The sequence below is a fragment of the Pteronotus mesoamericanus genome, unplaced genomic scaffold (assembly GCF_021234165.1).
Source record: "Pteronotus mesoamericanus isolate MK-2021 breed Mesoamerican mustached bat unplaced genomic scaffold, CSHL_Meso_final contig_163, whole genome shotgun sequence".
Taxonomy (NCBI): Eukaryota; Metazoa; Chordata; class Mammalia; order Chiroptera; family Mormoopidae; genus Pteronotus; species Pteronotus mesoamericanus.
The window spans coordinates 20,282,273-20,299,145 of NW_026555064.1; the positions used below are offsets into that span (position 1 = coordinate 20,282,273).

The window sequence follows — 16,873 nt, forward strand, 5'->3', positions numbered from 1 at the left end:
TTCTAAATCCACAAGTTCTTTTTTTCCCTTTTTTTATAGTTGTGCAATGACAGTTGCCCCGTTTCCCCCTCCTGACTCTCCCCCACCCCACCTCCCACACCGAATCCACAAATCCTTAATGAAATTGTAAGCAGCAGGTTGATTCCATTTGCCAAACGGGCCCACGGCGGCTCTCTACCCCTGGCTCCGGGGCGGGGGCTGAGCGGGAGCGGGTCAGGCGGGGGCGTGGGGGCGGGCCCAGGACGCCCCCCGCCCAGCCCCACTCTCGCCACCCGCTCCCGGCCCTCGACGGGGACGGCGGGCTTGATCCAGGTCTCCGTCCCCCCCGAAGGCTTTGAGGGAGCTCATGAACGTGCCCGAGCAGTGGGCGCTTGTTCTGGATGGAATGCGACGGTATCACTCACTGAGCTCAAGACAGGCATTGTTTGCTAATCAAGCCATTAAGAAATACTCATCTAACTGCATACCTACGGGTGCCGGGAAGAAACACAGTGGAGTGTTGTTTCTGGAAGGCTCCTGGGCAAGGGGACCGGGGCCTGGGAGGACCTGCAGCCGTTCTCAGAGACAGGGAGGGCGCCTCGCGCGGGAGGAGGCCCGCCGCTGCCCCCGGCCCACAGGAGGAGGAACGGGCCCGAGAGCCCCGACGCGGAGCTCCTAGGGGCAGCGTGCTGGCCTGTGGAAACGCGCGCCTGGGGAAACCTTAGAAGGGCAGAACAAGTCCCCGTACCAGCCCGTCCCTCCCCCGAATCTGTGCCTCCCCCCCACACACACACTCACACATCCCTCTTCCGCAGACGAGGCAACGTCAGGTGCGAGGCCCTGTCTGCGGAGGAAGCCGTGGGGGAAGCGCGGCGTAAACCCAAGGCGGCGAAGCAGCGACAGGGAGAGGAGGGGAAGCAGAGGGACCTCCTTCTCCAGCGAGAGGAGCAGAGTCGGGGTCATCACAGGCAGCAAGGGACAGAATGGAGTGCCCGTCACCAGCGGACCCGCACTGAGCTTGTGTCTACGCTCATCAGCTGAGGAGCCCGGGGTCCCTCGGCCCCCAGGACACTATGCGGCCATCGGGCGCCTGGGACGCAGGGGTGGGCGTCCTCGGCTGATGGCAGCTCTGCCCCGATGAGCGTGTCCTGACCAGCCCCGCCAGGCGGGCAGCCCCGAGACCAAGGACCCGGCACGGGCCACCGCAGCCAGTGACGGGGACCCGGCATTCACACAGCTGTGTCTGGTGCCGGTCACGCTGAGCACCGGCCGACGGGAAACGTCATGTTTTTCCATGAAAGAAAGAAAAACCAAGGTGACGTCTGTGGTCACATCGAACTCCCAAGGCCTTTCACAAGCCTCCTTTTTCACTGAGCTTGATCTTGACGGATGAAAATAACTCACCACGGCCCGAAAAGCTAAAATCACCAGGAGTTTCGTGCATTCTCCTTTACTCAGAAAAAGCAGCCTTATATAGTAATAACTTCCAAATTCAGAGGCCGAGCGTGCGGGGGTGGGGCGGCAGGGACGGGGTGCTCCGCAGCCTTCCCTTCCCGGAAGGTCTGGCACTGGCTCTCTGCCCCGCTCCGGGATCAGCGCCCCGCTCGCTGACCAGAGACAATTTATCGTCTTTTACATTTTCAAAGCACCCTAAGTGATTCCTTCTCTTTGTGATGATTTCCATATGCTGCTGTTCCCACAGAGAGGCCACATTCGGAAACCATTAATGCCCCTGGTTGGGGGCGGGGGACCCAGGGCCTCAGGAGCCCTCCCCTCCCCCACCCCGACAGCAGTGCTGGCTTCAGAAGGCACCGCGTTGGGGGGGGGGGGGGGATCCTTCGGCTCCAGCCCACAGCTGAAATAAAATTACAATTATTACCACAAATGTGACAGTAGTTAGTTTGTAAAGCCCTTGAACATCCACAGTGTGTTAAGCCATTTACACGTGCAATTTCTAACCCTGAACACAATCCTTGGAGACAGAGGCTAACATTATACCCAATTTACAACTGAGGAAACTGAGGCACAGAGACTAATGTGACTGAAAAAGCCAGCGTTGCCTGGCTATACGTACAGCTTGACATAATTATATGTAACCAATCTTGCATGGGTTGAGGGATTTGCCTTTTAAAAATCTGAACTGTTTTTAAGTGGGACAATCACCGTATCTAGCTTTGTAAAATATATAACTATAGGACCCATCGCCTCAAACAGATTAAACAGTGTAACAAATGTTAATCAGTCATTCACACTGCACACATTTTGTGAAATGTTGCCTTTTGCCAAAAATGAAACTGCACCAGAGAGAGGAAGGAGGTGCCACACTGGTTTTGTATTGGTTTTTGTATTGGTTTTTGTGCCCTGCCCTTTCACCCGTCTGCCTGGAGCGTGAGGGGCTGGGTTGTCGCTTTCCTCCATTCCTGACGCTCACACGTGTGCGGAAGACAGGGCCCTCCTCCCCCGCCCCGACGGCCGACTCCCTTCCCGCCTTGCCGCCACGTGCCGGGTGGTGGTGTCTCCACGCACAGTCCTGACGAGGCACCGGACACATGCTAGGAACTGACCCCGGGTCTCTGACCCTCGCCTGCGGCACCTCCAACAACAGAGCGGCAGCGGCACCGCCTGGCAGCCCACGCAGACGGGTCCCTGTCCGCACCATACCTGAGAAAGAGCCTCTCCTTTTGAAGGACAGATGAGAAAGTAAGACATGTTAGAAAAAATAAACTCCTCTTTTCTGTAGGTCTGATACCAGGGTCAAAATAAACAGGATCTATGTATCAAATCCTCCTGACACTCCTTAAATTCTTCTTCTCTCACTGGGAGAACCAATGTCAGGGGAAGAGGAAAGATTAATAGAATTTTTAGCCAAAGTTCTACAGAAGAGGCGGTGGTAATTATTTACTTAAATAAAGTGCTCTACAGACTGGCCAGGAGCCTGCTCACCCCGAGAAGCTGAAGGGAATGGAGAGAGGGAGGGATGAGGCAGCTCCAAATGATTCTTGGAGAACCTACTTGTTTGTTGTTTCACGGCCGGGGGTCCCAGGAGAGTGTTTTCACTGTGAGGACAGGACTTCTCAGAGCGAGTCCTCATGGAAACACGCACCTGCTGCCCTGGCTCCTGGCGGCTGCTGGGCATGCCCAGCGCCCATGCCAGGGCCCTTCTGTCCCGAGAGCTCCCTGTGCCTGGAGGCCCCCCAACCTTGGCGCCTACCCGCCAAGCCAGCAGCGGCGCCTACAGACCCTTGTGTTTGTCTGCAAGATGAGAAGGAGCAGAGCGTTCACTGATACCATTTAACATGCGTTAACGTGCGGACCAGCACGGTGCCCTGGTGCACCATCGTGAAATCTCCCATTGGGGGGGGAGCCCACCCAGCAGGGGCCTCCCAACACAGGGTTTTATTTAGGATTTACGGCATTTGATTAAGTGAATTTCTGTGTCGTTATCTAGTTTCAACTCTCACAAAATGACACAAGCTTTCAAAGATTCCCGAAATAAGCTATCTACCTGTAACAGGTGACATGCCACACGCTCACGAAGAGACCACGGCCAACCTGACTCCTCTCCACGTTCTTACAGTAATGCACGCCAGCCAGGCTGTGCGGGGAAAACCCTCCCTGTAACCTCATGTGGGACACGTGGGCTGAACACTCAAACCCCCAGGAGGGCTGTTTGGAAGGTGGGTGTGCGCCCACTTTGTTAGAGGGGGCTTTGCCTCGTTGCCCCTCTGACATCAGCTCATGTCGGTGTGAAGTAGTAGTAACGGGGCCTTCAGAATGTGAGAACCTTCTGGATCCGTTTTTCAACAAAGGCTCGGGTCTGGCTATAGTCAATTTAAAACTTTACAGAATTTAAACCAAATGATGACGTTTAGGAAGCTCTTCATAGACGCAAGTAAAAATGGCTAAAATAATATAATATGACAACAAATCAAGATGTATGAGGTCTATGTGGGAAAATTCCAGCTCACTGTTAATATGAGGAGAACGGTTTGCACGACATCAAAGTAACCTGGCAGCCAAGGAGAGGGGACTGGAATGCGCATGTGTGAACAATGGCGACCTCACTGTACTCGTCAGGGGGGTGGTAGACACCGCTGAGTGAGCATGCGCACGGTATGGCCATCACATTCCAAATGACTGAGTGAGAAGAGCAATGAATCTGCATCCAATTTTGTGTTAAGCTTGAACATTCCTCTGAGGAAACTATGCGGATGATTCAGACGACTTTCGGGGACAATGCAATGAGTGCAGCACAAACAAAAATGTGGCACAAATGCTTCAAAGATGGTCAAGAATCTGAACATGAACCACGTTCCAGAAGGTCTACAACAAGCAGAGCACCTGAGAATGTGGAACATATACGGGCTGCAATCCACAGAGGTCGGTGACCCAGGGGACTCAGCCCCCCTCAGCCCAGACTGGGCACCCTGCGACTTCTGGCTTTTCCCGAAAGTAAAACTATCTTTGAAAGGAAGAGATCTGGCCATGGATGAGATACAGGGCAGCTGATGGCAATTCCAACAAAGGATTCTGCAGTGTTTTAACAGTGGAAGAGACTCTGCAAGAACTGAGTGAACTTCGAATGGGACTGAGGCGCCACTGTACTCCGTTCCTTGTACCATCTCGTATCCCCTTCAGTAAATGTCTTGTTCAAGGTACACGGTTGGATACTTTATGGACAGACTTTGCTGGCAGGGGTCACACAGGGTTGTCATCAAATATTTGTGAAGACGCAAACAAAAAGGCAGCAGGAAATTGGTAGGAGTAAGATAAGGATGAACCACCGCTGCTGGAGGGCGCTCTCCGCAGAGTCAGGCAGAAGAGCCCGTGTCTCCGGCGCGCCCTGCCGCCGGCGGTTTGTCCCGGATTCCACTGCGCCACTGAACCAGGTGAGGGAGAGACTGGAGATGCGCGCTCACAACTAAAGGAATTCTTTACCTTGAAAAGAGAAATCAATGTTTTATGAGACACATGTGCATAAAATCACTGTTGAAGCAGCTGCTTGGAGCCCAGGGCGAGGCTCTGGAGGCACTCCCAAAAAATTCGTTCAGCGCCAGTCATAGGTGAGTTCATCCCGCAAAGGAAGCTGCAGCTGGGCGTCGAAGTGCTACAGGTGCCATTGGTGTGGCTAATTCCGTAGGCACACACGGGAGACAGGCTGGAGTCTTTGACACACGTGGCAGCGGCACAGGGAAGAGGCCGGGAGGAGCTTGTGGGTCTCGGGGACCTGCGCCCGTGAGGCTGACAGCACCTCCCGCCTGAAAGCGTCGCAGAGCCCAGGGAAGCCTCCGGCGTGTAACAGACAGCTGAACGGGACCGGGCCGTCGGCCATGTTCGGGAATGGCCGCGTGCTCTTGGTCATCGGTTACCCAGCATATATTTCAGAATGATAAACACAATGTGTCCCCTAACAACGACTTGCCTTGAAAGCAACTTTAAAAAAAAAAAAAGAAGGAATGAAACAAGATTTTGAAGACTTGTTGAAAATGTTCCTATCACAATGTGATTTTTCTACTTGAAAATTATGTGTGTGTTATTCTTTAAAATGACGTAGCTGCACACATAACTGGAAAAGAATTTCAGACCACTTTTCAAACCTTTCAAACAAAAAGTATTAGTGAGATTTTAACACTGAAACTATAAAAATGTCACCTTTCCAATTAGTTTGTTAGTAGCAAGTGTAGACTTCGGGGAAGACAAAATCTACCCATCAAATCACAACAAACGTTTGTAGTACCAGTTAATGAGACTAAAAGTGATTTGCAGCTAGTGGTTCGTTTCTTCAATGTAGATCCACCTACGTTAAAAGATTATCTTTTCAACCATGACAACCTTCAAGTCAAGTATTGAAAAAGTTAAAACTTTGTGATACCTCTCAGTCATTGTGCAACATGGGGTCGCACCGAGATTTTCAAAGTCATAAACTCTGTCCATCACATTGGTCTCCAAGGGAAAAAAAAAAAACAAAAAAAAAAAAAACCCCTGGTGAGTGAGAGTAAAAAGACTTTGTGCGATCCAAAAAAATAAAAACCAGCTTTAAAACTATGGCTCATTTCATCTTTACCTTGTTCTTTGAAATTTTTTTGATACGTGGTACACTAGACACAAACTACCAGCACAGCATTTCATATATAGCACATACTCCATTTATTAAATTCTATATGTATTATATTGCTCTGTGTAACAATAAGAGTTTCAAACAAAATAATTTGATGCTAATTTAAATGAGTGAAAATACAGGCAGACCCAGGACAGGAGAAGTTTACAGGACCACAGAAATCTGTCCGCCACGGTCTCTTTAGGTCCTTCCTGTCCCTCAACTGCTGTTCCAACGACACTAGACCCCAAAGCGTCATGTGTGGGTGTGGCGTGTAGGTGTGTGTGGCGCACACACCCTGGAGCCAAACTCGCCAGGCCCGTGACCTGGCCCCCTGGGGCGGAGGCAGCCGCCGACCCACTCTGCACTGCCGCAGGGGGACCCCACAGGGACAGTGTCCTGGGGTCTCCCAGCACACTAAAGGGCGATTTAAAACGAGCCTGGTTTGGGTACTGGGGGGATAAATGGTGATGGAAAAAATACAGTACGAAGAAGGAAAACGTGCCTGGCGCCCAGTCAACATCACTTCGACGTGTCTTGAATAACTCCCTCCACCGGGCTCTGTTAAAGGCAGTAAGATGTTTGGGGACAATAACAAGAGTTGACTGTTACTACGGATTCCTTCAGGAAAAAATTACCTGTGTCCTAACATGGTGACACTCAAGCCCGACAAGTTCTGGTAATGGAGACGAGGGAAGAGGGCGGAGGACGCGCGCGCAGCACGGCAGAGGCGGCAGGACGCGGCGTCCACTCTGGCCCGGGAAACGCCCCCGGCGCCCCGACAGGGAGAGCGAGGAGGCCCAAGGCCCCGGGCAGGACGGTCCTTTGTTGTGTCCTCGAGAACCACAGTCTGCCATTCACAACATTTCAAATGGTGAACCCACCCCAGCTGTTCCTGTGTTTATCTGAAACACACCGGATTTACACGCTTGCCCAGAAAAGACCCAGCCAGGCCACGGCACACCAAGGCTGCAGCGACTGCGGCCAGCCAGCTGCCCCGGGGCCAAGATGTCGCCAGGCCTGCGAATGGTTCTGAGAATCTGGCCATCTCTGCTTTTTTAATAAGAAAAGAATGGCAGATAACTCAGAAACATAAGGTCTCTAAGGAACTTCAGCGCTATCAATACGTTCTCACTGAGGGGGCCAAACAACAGGTGCCCCCCCAAAGAGCAACGTCCTGCCGTCTCTCACACCTGCTTCCTCTTCCAAACGCCTCCTGGCTTTAGCTTGCAGCAAGGACCTGTGCGACCAGACGCAGCAGACCTCTTGGGGTCCGTGCATGTTGCCAGTTTATTTACAAGTGAACTGGGTCCCCTTCCATCTCGTCTCCCATTGGTCTCGTGCATGGAGAGCCATTTCCTCAGGCCACCCCGAGAAGGGGCTGTTAAAAACGGCTTCACGGTTTGGGCTTGGTGAGCTCCTGTCTCATACAAACTCTGCATGGAAGCCGCTTCAGTCTTCAGCCCCGTCAGCCCCCTTCCCGGGTGGACGCAGAGCGGGCAGGGTGCCCCAGCCACAGGGGGAGATTCACAGTGACTTTGGCTTGAGTCACGTAAATTTTTTTTTTTGCAAATTATTTTTGAAGTATCAGTTTTTTTTTAATCTATAAACTGAGAGCCATAAAACTTATTTATCCAACGGATATCAAATGGGATAACAAGCGTTAACACTCTTGGATGACTGCAAGGCGTATACACGTAAAGTATTTTTGTTAAATATATAAACTTGCTTGTATTCTTGAACACTTAGTTTGGAAGCTAATCCACCTTTTACAACTATTACCATGAAAAATACGCAAATGTTACCTAGTGAGGGAGAATGAATGCCTCACAGCGACACGACATACTGACTTTCAGAATTTGCAGTATGACTTTCTCTAAAGACAGCAATCGCTTCGTCAGAGTGCCCGCCTCTCCCACACGAGTTTGGGCTCCGGCAGAGACCTCAGGGCCCGGCTCCTGCACCAACCGAGAGTGAGCTCCCGGGAGAGCAGCGCGCAGGGCTTCCAAAGCGCTGCTTCACAGTCGGGAGAAGAGGGAGAGTTTACACTTCCTAGCAGGCCCGAGGCTCGATCATGATTCTACCTAGAAACACAGTCAGCGAGCGGGATCACCAATGGAAGTCATGTGGGTCGGTGACAAATTTTCAGAGCTAACATGTAACAACACATCCAGTCCTTGTGACTGGTCGTAGGAACGTGGTGACGGAACTGGTTTTCCTGACAAATGTCAAACTCGTTCAATTGTAAACGTGACCCTGTTCTATTTCTTCCAGAAACTGCTTCCAGCCACGCCCAAGTCAGGCCCCTCCCCTAACCACAAGCGGTTGGATCCCGCGCCTTTCTGGTGGCCTTTGGTTATCACGACAGTGGAGTCCAGTCCTGGCTTCCACCCTGTCGGACACTGAGCGCCCTCCCTCAGCGCCGCCAGGCTCCTGGCCGGGGGGGTGGGGGGCACAGGCCAGGTCTGCTTCCCGCCACCTGCAGCACCCGTCCCCCATGTGCGGGCAGGGAGGAAGCCTGGAGAGGCCGGGGAGATGGCTGTTGACTCATAACCAAATGAGGTGGCACTTCTCCATGGCTACACTCAGTGGCCATCGCAGCCCTCTTGGTGGCTGGTGTCCAAACGCGGGGGCACCCGGGGGGGTTTCTCCTAGGAGCCTGGAGGGCACGCCGCCCACGGAGCCTGCGTGGGGAGTGGGGCTCCCCCCTCCCCCCACCCAGCGCCCAGGCCCCAGGAGCTCCCCGCCTGCTGCCATGCCAGTGCCTGGCTAAGAGCGCGGCCGGTGGGGACGGGGTGGGGACGGGAAGGCTTCAGCCCAGCCACCTTCTGGGACTGCCCTTCATCCACGGAAAAAGCAAGGAGCCTCGCCTTCCCGCTGGGCCAGGCACTGTCCGGTCCCGGGGTGTGCCTCTGCCTCCCCCCGCGAGCCCCTGGTCCTTTTCCAGTTTTGCTCTGTCCCTCCCCTTCCCACTGTCCCAGGCCAGCAACTGCCCTGACAAAGAGGGCGCCGCCCTGGGGGTGACCTGCCAGGCTCCCCGTGCAGCACCCCAGGCTGCAGAGCGACCCCTCCTGAGCTTCCCGGGCCCCTCTCCCCCACCACAGGCCAGGCTTCAGAAAGGGGACGTCCTCCCAGCACTCAGCGTGGCCTGGGGGCGGAGCCCTCTGCCTCTCATGCTCCCCTGGCCTCCCCTGCGAAGGAGCCGCCACTGTCGGGGAGCCCTGCGGACGGACGGACGGACGGACGGACGGGCGTGTCTGACCTCCGCTCCCTGCAGCAGGGGGCCAGTCCCGCCCACCCCTCGGGGACCTTCCGAGGCCGGGGCTCCCTGGACTGAGGAGATGCGGGCTGCGTGGGGCTGCATGAGGCCGCGGTGCCCTTCCTGGACGCCCTTGCTGGGGCCTCCTCTACCTGCCCGGCCCTCTGGGCACGTTTCCCTGCCACAGAGGGGGCCAGCTCTGCAAGGAGACCCGCCGCCAGGTGTGCAGCCTTTGGCAGGGGACAGCACTTCCGTGCCTGGGTTTCCTCATCTCCAAAACGAGGATGGCTTTCATCACGCCACTGGGGCTTGGGGATCATCTGAAGGGGCCACCCCTGCAGGGCGCTTGGAGCATTTTCCCTGGCCCGTGACAAGGGCCGATAAAGGCAGCGGCGCGTGTGCATGTCCAGATATTGGCAAAGTGCATGCAGCTGCCATTTCATCCCACCGCCTCTCAACAGTGAGCTGTCTTAAAACGTGCACCCCAAAATAAAGACCGTGCACACCACCCACTGAACACATTGAGCTGGTGCACACAGACCTCCGGGAGTACGTCTGTGCCTAGAGATTTTAGAAAGTTAGCACTCAAACATCAACAAAAATTTAAGTGATCTGTCGTATCTTCTAATAAAGACGCTACCGCCTTCCACATGTAGCAAGGAGCATTTACGCTCAAACATACACAATCAAACACCCTTAAGATCTTTCCCCTTTAGAAAATGTTTCTGGAATTATTTTATTTGACACATGTTAGAAACCACACTGATGCCACTAAGGGATAGGAATTATGTCATTTGAATGTGCTCTGCCAAAATAACACACTTTTATTCAAAGTTTTAAAGGGAGAATATGCAGCAAGGGGTAGGAATCATTAAATCTACTTCTGTCTCACACTATGGGTGACTGTAATTTACCGTGATTTGTCATTTGAATATTAAGAAACAATTATTTGAAACTCATGAGTGAAATGTAATAGAAAAATAAGAACCAGAGTAGTCTAAGTTTGGCTGAAAGCTTACATTTCTAAACATTAAAGTATGTAAAGGATAAACAGTCTAAACATTTCTTTATTCATTATTTTCAAAACACAAGTTATTTCTGAATTGTACAGAAGATATGTTTGTAAACAGAAATTCCTCCCTGCTTCTTTATATAAAGATTTTTCAGAGATTTGCCAAGAGCATGTCTAGAGACATAGCCATGTAAGTACATGTTCCAGAACAGAGTTTGTGAAGTAAAAATGCTGGCACACTTTTACGAGCATATCTCATACATACACACACACACACACACACACACACACACACACACGCGCGGCTCCTGGATGAGACTCTCTCTGCAGACGACCTCTGGGGACACGCTGTGCAGAGTGCTGTCCTACTGCTCCCTATTGAAAATATTTGCTTCCCATCATGTGTATTTAGAGCACAAATTAAAAGACATAAAAACATTTTAAAACCAGAGTAAGATAACTGATTAGTTGGCCCTTTTTAAGTATCAATTTATTCTTGAAAAAACAGCACAGGATTTTATGGCCTTGGGTTTCAGCATCGATGTGAAGTTACTATTATTGAGATTTCTGTTTTAATCTTCGGAAGTTGGGGTTTGCCTACTGGTAAGTTAGGCCCCCCAATACTAAAAGTTTGGGCACCTCTCAAAAGTAACTAGACATGTCACTAGACACAATTTCTAATCATCTGTAATAACATTAGACTAGCTTTTCCTTTGCTAATTCAGCTTGTTAGATTTCAATTCTATACAGAATTATGGAAATCTAAACACCAGGTATTTTACAAGCCGAGCTGTTATCTAGAGAACTGCTTGGCAGCGTTCACAGCTGAAGGGGCAGATTCAAGTACTGTCTGAAATTTTCTCTTCTTTGGAATTATTTTCTGTAATTCCCACAGTAATCGCTGGCAGGTTCTCCAGAACTACGAGTGTTTCATTTGCCGGGGGTCCTCCCCGCTCCCGCCCTCCTGTCTCTCCCTGCACCTGGAGGGGCCTGGCCTGCTCGGCCACCACCTGCCGTCGGGGGGGCAAGCCTGTGCCCGAGCAGCCGTGAACGCAGCGAGAAACCAACCGTGGAACCAAGGGGACTCAATGTCTGAGGTGGAAAACGGCGACCCCAGCGAGGCATGGCCTTGAGGACGCAGTGACAAGTTCTCCGCTCCAAGGGTCTCCACGACAAGTATGCGTGTATAAAGAACTAATATTCCAAATTTGAAATGAGGAAAGAGTCCACTACAAAATAGATGCAAAACACTGGTTATAAGGATGCCCAAGGAACTGAGTGAGGACCTCAGCAGCATAAAAAGATGCAGGCAGAAACGAAAGATACACTAACCGAAATAAAGACCAGTTTACAGGGGAACAACAGGAGAGCGGATGAAGCCGAGAATCAAATCAATGATTTGGAGCATAAGGAAGCAAAAATAAGCTATCAGAACAAGGAGAAAAAAGACTCCCCCAAAATGAGGACAGTGCAAGTGCCTCTGAGACAACTTCAAGGGGCCCAGCACTGGCGTCAGAGGGGGGCCAGAAGGAAAGAGGAAGAGCCAGTGTGAAAACATGATAAAAGAAAACGTCCCTAATTTGGTGAAGGAAATGGACATGCAAGCCCAGGAAGCACAGTCCCAACCAAGATGGACGCAAACAGGCCACTCCGAGACACGTCACCATTACAATGTGCAAGGTTAAAGATACAGACAGAATCTTAAAAGCAAGAGAAAAGAAGTTAGTACCTACAGGGAGTTTCCATAAGACTGTCTGCTGATTTCTCAAAAGAAACTGTGCAGGCTGGAAGGGACTGGCAGGAAATAGTCCAAGTCATGAAAAGCAGGGACCTCCAGCCAAGATGGCTCTGCCCAGCAAGGCTGTCACTTAGGATCGAGGGGCAGACACAGAGCTTCCCAGACGAGAGGAAACTAAAGTTCACCATCGCCAAACCATTATCATATGAAATGTCAAAGGGACTTAAGAGAAATAAGAACAAAACTATAAACAAGAAAATGGCAAAAAAAAAAACCAACCCTAAACAAACCCCAAAACACTTCTATCAACAATTGAATCTAAAAAACTAAGCAAACAAGAACAGAGACAGCATCATGGATAGAGAGCGTTTTTATTGTTGCCAGATGGGGGGGCTGGCGGGGGGATGGGCGATGAGGTGAGGGGATTAAGAAGTACAGACAGGCAGTTACAGAGTAGCCGAGGGATGTGAAGTACAGTGTAGGAAACGGAGCGGCCAAAGGACTCACACGCATGACCCATGGACGTGGACAAGGGCGGAGGGACGGCCTGGGGGAGTGGGGGTCCTGGGTGGAGGGGGGCAACGGGGGAAAAATCGGGACAACGGTAATAGCACAATCAATGGAACATAATTTAAAAAGAAAAATAGGGTTGCCATAGTAATTTAGACATTCTGCCTTCTTTAGAAAGCTCTCCAGTCAACTTTTTACATTTGCTAAAAGGTAGACTACAGTCGCTCCTTCACCCTCTTTCTCTCTCTCTCTCTCTCTCACACACACACACACACACACACACACACACACACGCACGAGTCAGGGAGGGTGAGAGGTTCCTCTCAGGCCCGGCTGCAGACTAGATCAGAGCTGGAATTAGACTCCCATCTCAGTCCCCGGGGCCAGCCAATGGCTATTCTAGACCCAGAACCACCCCAGGGCAGGACTGCTGGTCGCTGAGCTGGGCATCAGTTTCTGTTTGGTGGGCTGCCGCCTGCCGCTGCCCCCCGACCCCGGCTCCCCCCAAGTACAAGGAAACACCTCCTGCACCTTGAGTCTCCCTGCCGGTTCCCGCCCCAAGACCCACTGCAAGTTCCCCAACCTCTCCGGGTCCTTTCCTCACCTAAAGTGAGGGTAGCACTGCGGATCTCCAAGAAACGGTCCGTTCTAAAAATCCTGCTTTTCATCTTCTGCTTTCTGCTTCGGTCTCAGAGCCTGGATGTTCGCTAGGTGGCAGGGTTCCACCGCCACACTGTGAAGGGACGGCCTGACGGAGGCCTGCGAGCAGGACATTTCAAAGAGACTCCTCTCTTCCCCCCGTGAACATTGAGAAAGAAAAAAGCCCAGGGTGGAAAAACAACTACAAAGCCCAGCGGGCCATGCACTTCATGAAGATCCAGACCGATTTTAGTACAAATATAAAACATGAAATGAATCCAATGTGTTCTTTCATACAATGTAGTGCTAACAGCAGATAAGCGCCTCCTCCCTTTGATGTACTTTCAAATTTATTTCAGCCGCGTCTCAACTGGACACCAAGCAGATCCCCTCAAGCAAACTGGTAGCATAGTAAGCTAAGAGGCAAGCAATCCAACAGCAACAAAAGCACCGAGCACATGAAAAAGCATTCTTCGGTGTGTTTCAAAGTCACCCCTAAGTCACTTCCAGGATATCTGAGTGTCGGAGCGTCTTCTGAGCACTTCCTCAGGCGAGTGCACAGGAGCCGAAGGGAGTGCTCGGATGTTCGCATTAACTGGTCAAATCCTAAGTGAATATTCTCTCAAATCGATGTTACGACATCCCTGTAACTGTAAATATCATTGCCCCCAGCTGGCCTTTCCAGGACCGCGGCACCGTGAACGCCAGCTCCGACCCTTCCTGAGAGTCCGCGCAGCCGCCAGGCGGTGGGCCCGGCCGGGCGGGGCGCAGCGGCTCGCAAACCGACGCAGACCGCCCCCAGCTGGAACTTCTAACGCTGCCCACGAGGCCGTTCCCAGGTGTCTGCCGGTTGTCGGGAACCTGATGATCTAGGTTTTGTTCAGCTGATAAGCATGACACTTTCTCCCCCACCAAGTCCTGGTTGAATATGTACACGGCTCTACTTTCCCCCCCGAGTTTCTTCAAGCAAACAAGCCCAACGTCCTAAAGAAAATTCGTCGACAGCCCCGAAGCCGAGCGAATCCAGACTTGTGAACCGGACGCCATCCACAGACAGGTTGCTTCTCGCCCCCTCCCCCACGCCCCCCGCCCGCCCGGCGCGGCGCGGACGCCCCTCCGGAGACCCTACCTTGGCCACTCGCAGGGGCTGCCTCTGCTCCTTGCCGCCCTGCAGGCGGAAGCCCCAGGGCGCCCCTCCGGTCATGGAAACGCAGATGAAGTCCCCCGTGCCCATCCTCTCGCCGCCGCTGGGCCGCACGCAGGCTGGAGGAGAGCGAGCGAAGCCGGCGGCAGGCGGCGGAGGCTGCGCGCTCGCTGGCTCGCCGGCTCGGAGCGCCCGCAGGACGGACCGGACGCGCAGCCGGCGCCGCGCTAAAGGGCCCGCGCGGGCGCGCCGGCGGCGACCCAGCCCACTCCTGCGTCACGGCCTTCGCTCGGCCCCTCGGCGAGGGCGGGCAGCGCGCGCGGGGGACCGGGCCGTGCGGGCAGGGTCGGCGGCGAGCCCAGGGCGGAATCTGGCACTTGACTGAAACAGGGTCCGCAAAGCTGTCATTGAGGAAATAGCAGAGGCCACGGGAGGGCTTGAACCTCCGGGCCACGAGCGCCGTCCGAACGGGGCGCCCTGAGAACCCAGCCGCTGGAGGGCTCCTCTCTCCAGCAAGCGTTTTCGGAGTCACCACACTGATGCGCGAAACGGACAACCGGAGCCAACGTGGGTTTAATTGTTATTTTCCTAAACTTTCCTGTCTGCAGCCTGTGCAGCCATCCTCTTAAGAAATAAAAGAAAGCAGAACATTTATTTAAAAAAAAACCAAAAAACCCTATTTGGAAACGCAGCCTTCTGAACTGTATTATATATACACATATATTATGTGTAATAGGTGTAGTATTTTATATATTTGTACACACACACACCTGGAGGAGGGAGGATTTCCTCCAGGAAACCACATTGTTATAACTACACCCACTGCACGGTTTGGAGTATTTTAAATTTAAAGAAGTATTTCACTTGAAGGCGCTCCCTGCACCTGAGTGACAACGGCACCTGCAGGTGTCTGTGTCGCAGCCTCTCGTCGGCTGTTCTGAATCTGAGGCATTCGACCTAAACGTTGATTTCACAAGTGATCCAAACTATTTGAGTGTTTTAAATCTACCAAGATGACACACATGGAGCGTTTTTATCTCCGGGAACATTCACCCCCACGAAGGCACGCCTGACAGGGCCTGGGAGCCGGCGCCCGCGGGGCAGCAGTCACAGGTGAACACGTGCGCACACGCCGCCCGCGGGGCCCGCAGCCCGGGCCTGTGACGGCTGTGCCGACGTGCGTTCATTGGAGGAGGAGGAGGGGAAGAGGCCATCGCTGACCCTTTAAAGGTCACGAAGACCAAACCCTCTGAAGCTTGGGTCTCTTCAGAATGCTGACCTGACTTTACCAAACTCTTAAAAAAAAAATGACTTTTACAAGTGACCTCCTAAAATATGAACTCTAAGAACTAAAGAAAATAGCTTTTTACATTGGTGTGCACCACTTTCTCCTGTCTCTGCTGCTCCCCGGCCGCTCCGCCCGCTCCGGTCCCTGTGGTGAGAAGAGCTCTGGGCAGGGCCACCTCGGCCCCAGGGGCTTCTGCAGGGACTTGGCACCGCCCTGTGGCCGCCGGACGCGCTTCCCCGGCTCCTCCTGCCCCGCCACCGCCGGTGGAGCTTCACCCTCCCCCTCAGGCTCCGACTGCGTTCCTGAGCTCGGGGCCCCTATCTGACGGCCAATCACGCCTGTTTTCATGGGACTGTGGCGCAGAGACCTAAAGCGCAATATATTCAAAATCGAGTTCCTTATTTTTCCCCAAATTCTGCTTCCCCTGGGTTCCCCATCTCAGGATAACAGTCTAACTCTTTACCTTTCTCTTACGTCAGGTTCCCGTCGAGCCTGGCTTAAATTTAAACGTGGTGCTGGAGGCTGGAACTGGGGCAGCCTTCTCGCGACCGTGAGGGACAGCTGGGGACAACTACAAAGACTCCATCCAGTCCTGACTGAATTAGTGCCAGCAGCTGTGCAAGAAAACGAACCCGTATTTGCTCAAAAGGCTGTCGGACCCGTTGACTGCTACTCGTAGCCAGTACGCTCCCCACGGCCGTACTCCACAAGCAGCTTTTCAGCCGGCCAGGTCCCCGAGACGGAGAACTGGGGACTCAGTCATCGCTCTAACTTACGGAGGCTTTGCTCTGTCAGGAGACGGACGCGCAGGGTTTTACTTGTCCTCAACGCAGCCCCGCTCGGTGGTTCTCAGTGCCACCCTTTGGCTGGTAACGGGCTCAGCCTGGAGGCAAAGCAGGGATCAGGGCTTGCACGTGCTCCGTGCTCGGGGATTTCCTGCTGCTCGCCCTCCGCGTCCTGTTCGCCCGTGGAGACCGGGCCACCGGACGGCGGCCCGTCACCCCGATCCCACCGCTGCGGCCGCCTCTGTCCACCCGACGCCGACGGCCCCTGACTCGCCCCTCCGCCTCGGCCTCGTTCCCGCCCCCGTTCACTCGGGACTCCCCCAGGGTGGTGTGCCCGAAGCGCCGCCGCATCTGTCCCGTCCTCCGCTGAAGCCTCTCACGGCCTCAGCACAGTCAGGCCCCGTCCAGAGCTAACACCTCCC

The 16,873-nt window shown here is 53.2% G+C and overlaps 1 protein-coding gene across 1 annotated transcript in view; it reads right to left on the bottom strand.

Annotated features, from left to right (window-relative positions):
• SYNPO2 (synaptopodin 2) overlaps window positions 1–14,525 on the bottom strand; it is a 103,680-nt gene extending 89,155 nt beyond the window's left edge. The window contains exon 1 of the mRNA XM_054563611.1: window positions 14,364–14,525. Coding sequence (XP_054419586.1) covers window positions 14,364–14,468 — 105 coding nt within the window. The 5' untranslated portion in view covers window positions 14,469–14,525. The remainder of the gene's footprint in view (window positions 1–14,363) is intronic.
• Between the last annotated feature and the right edge of the window lie 2,348 nt (window positions 14,526–16,873).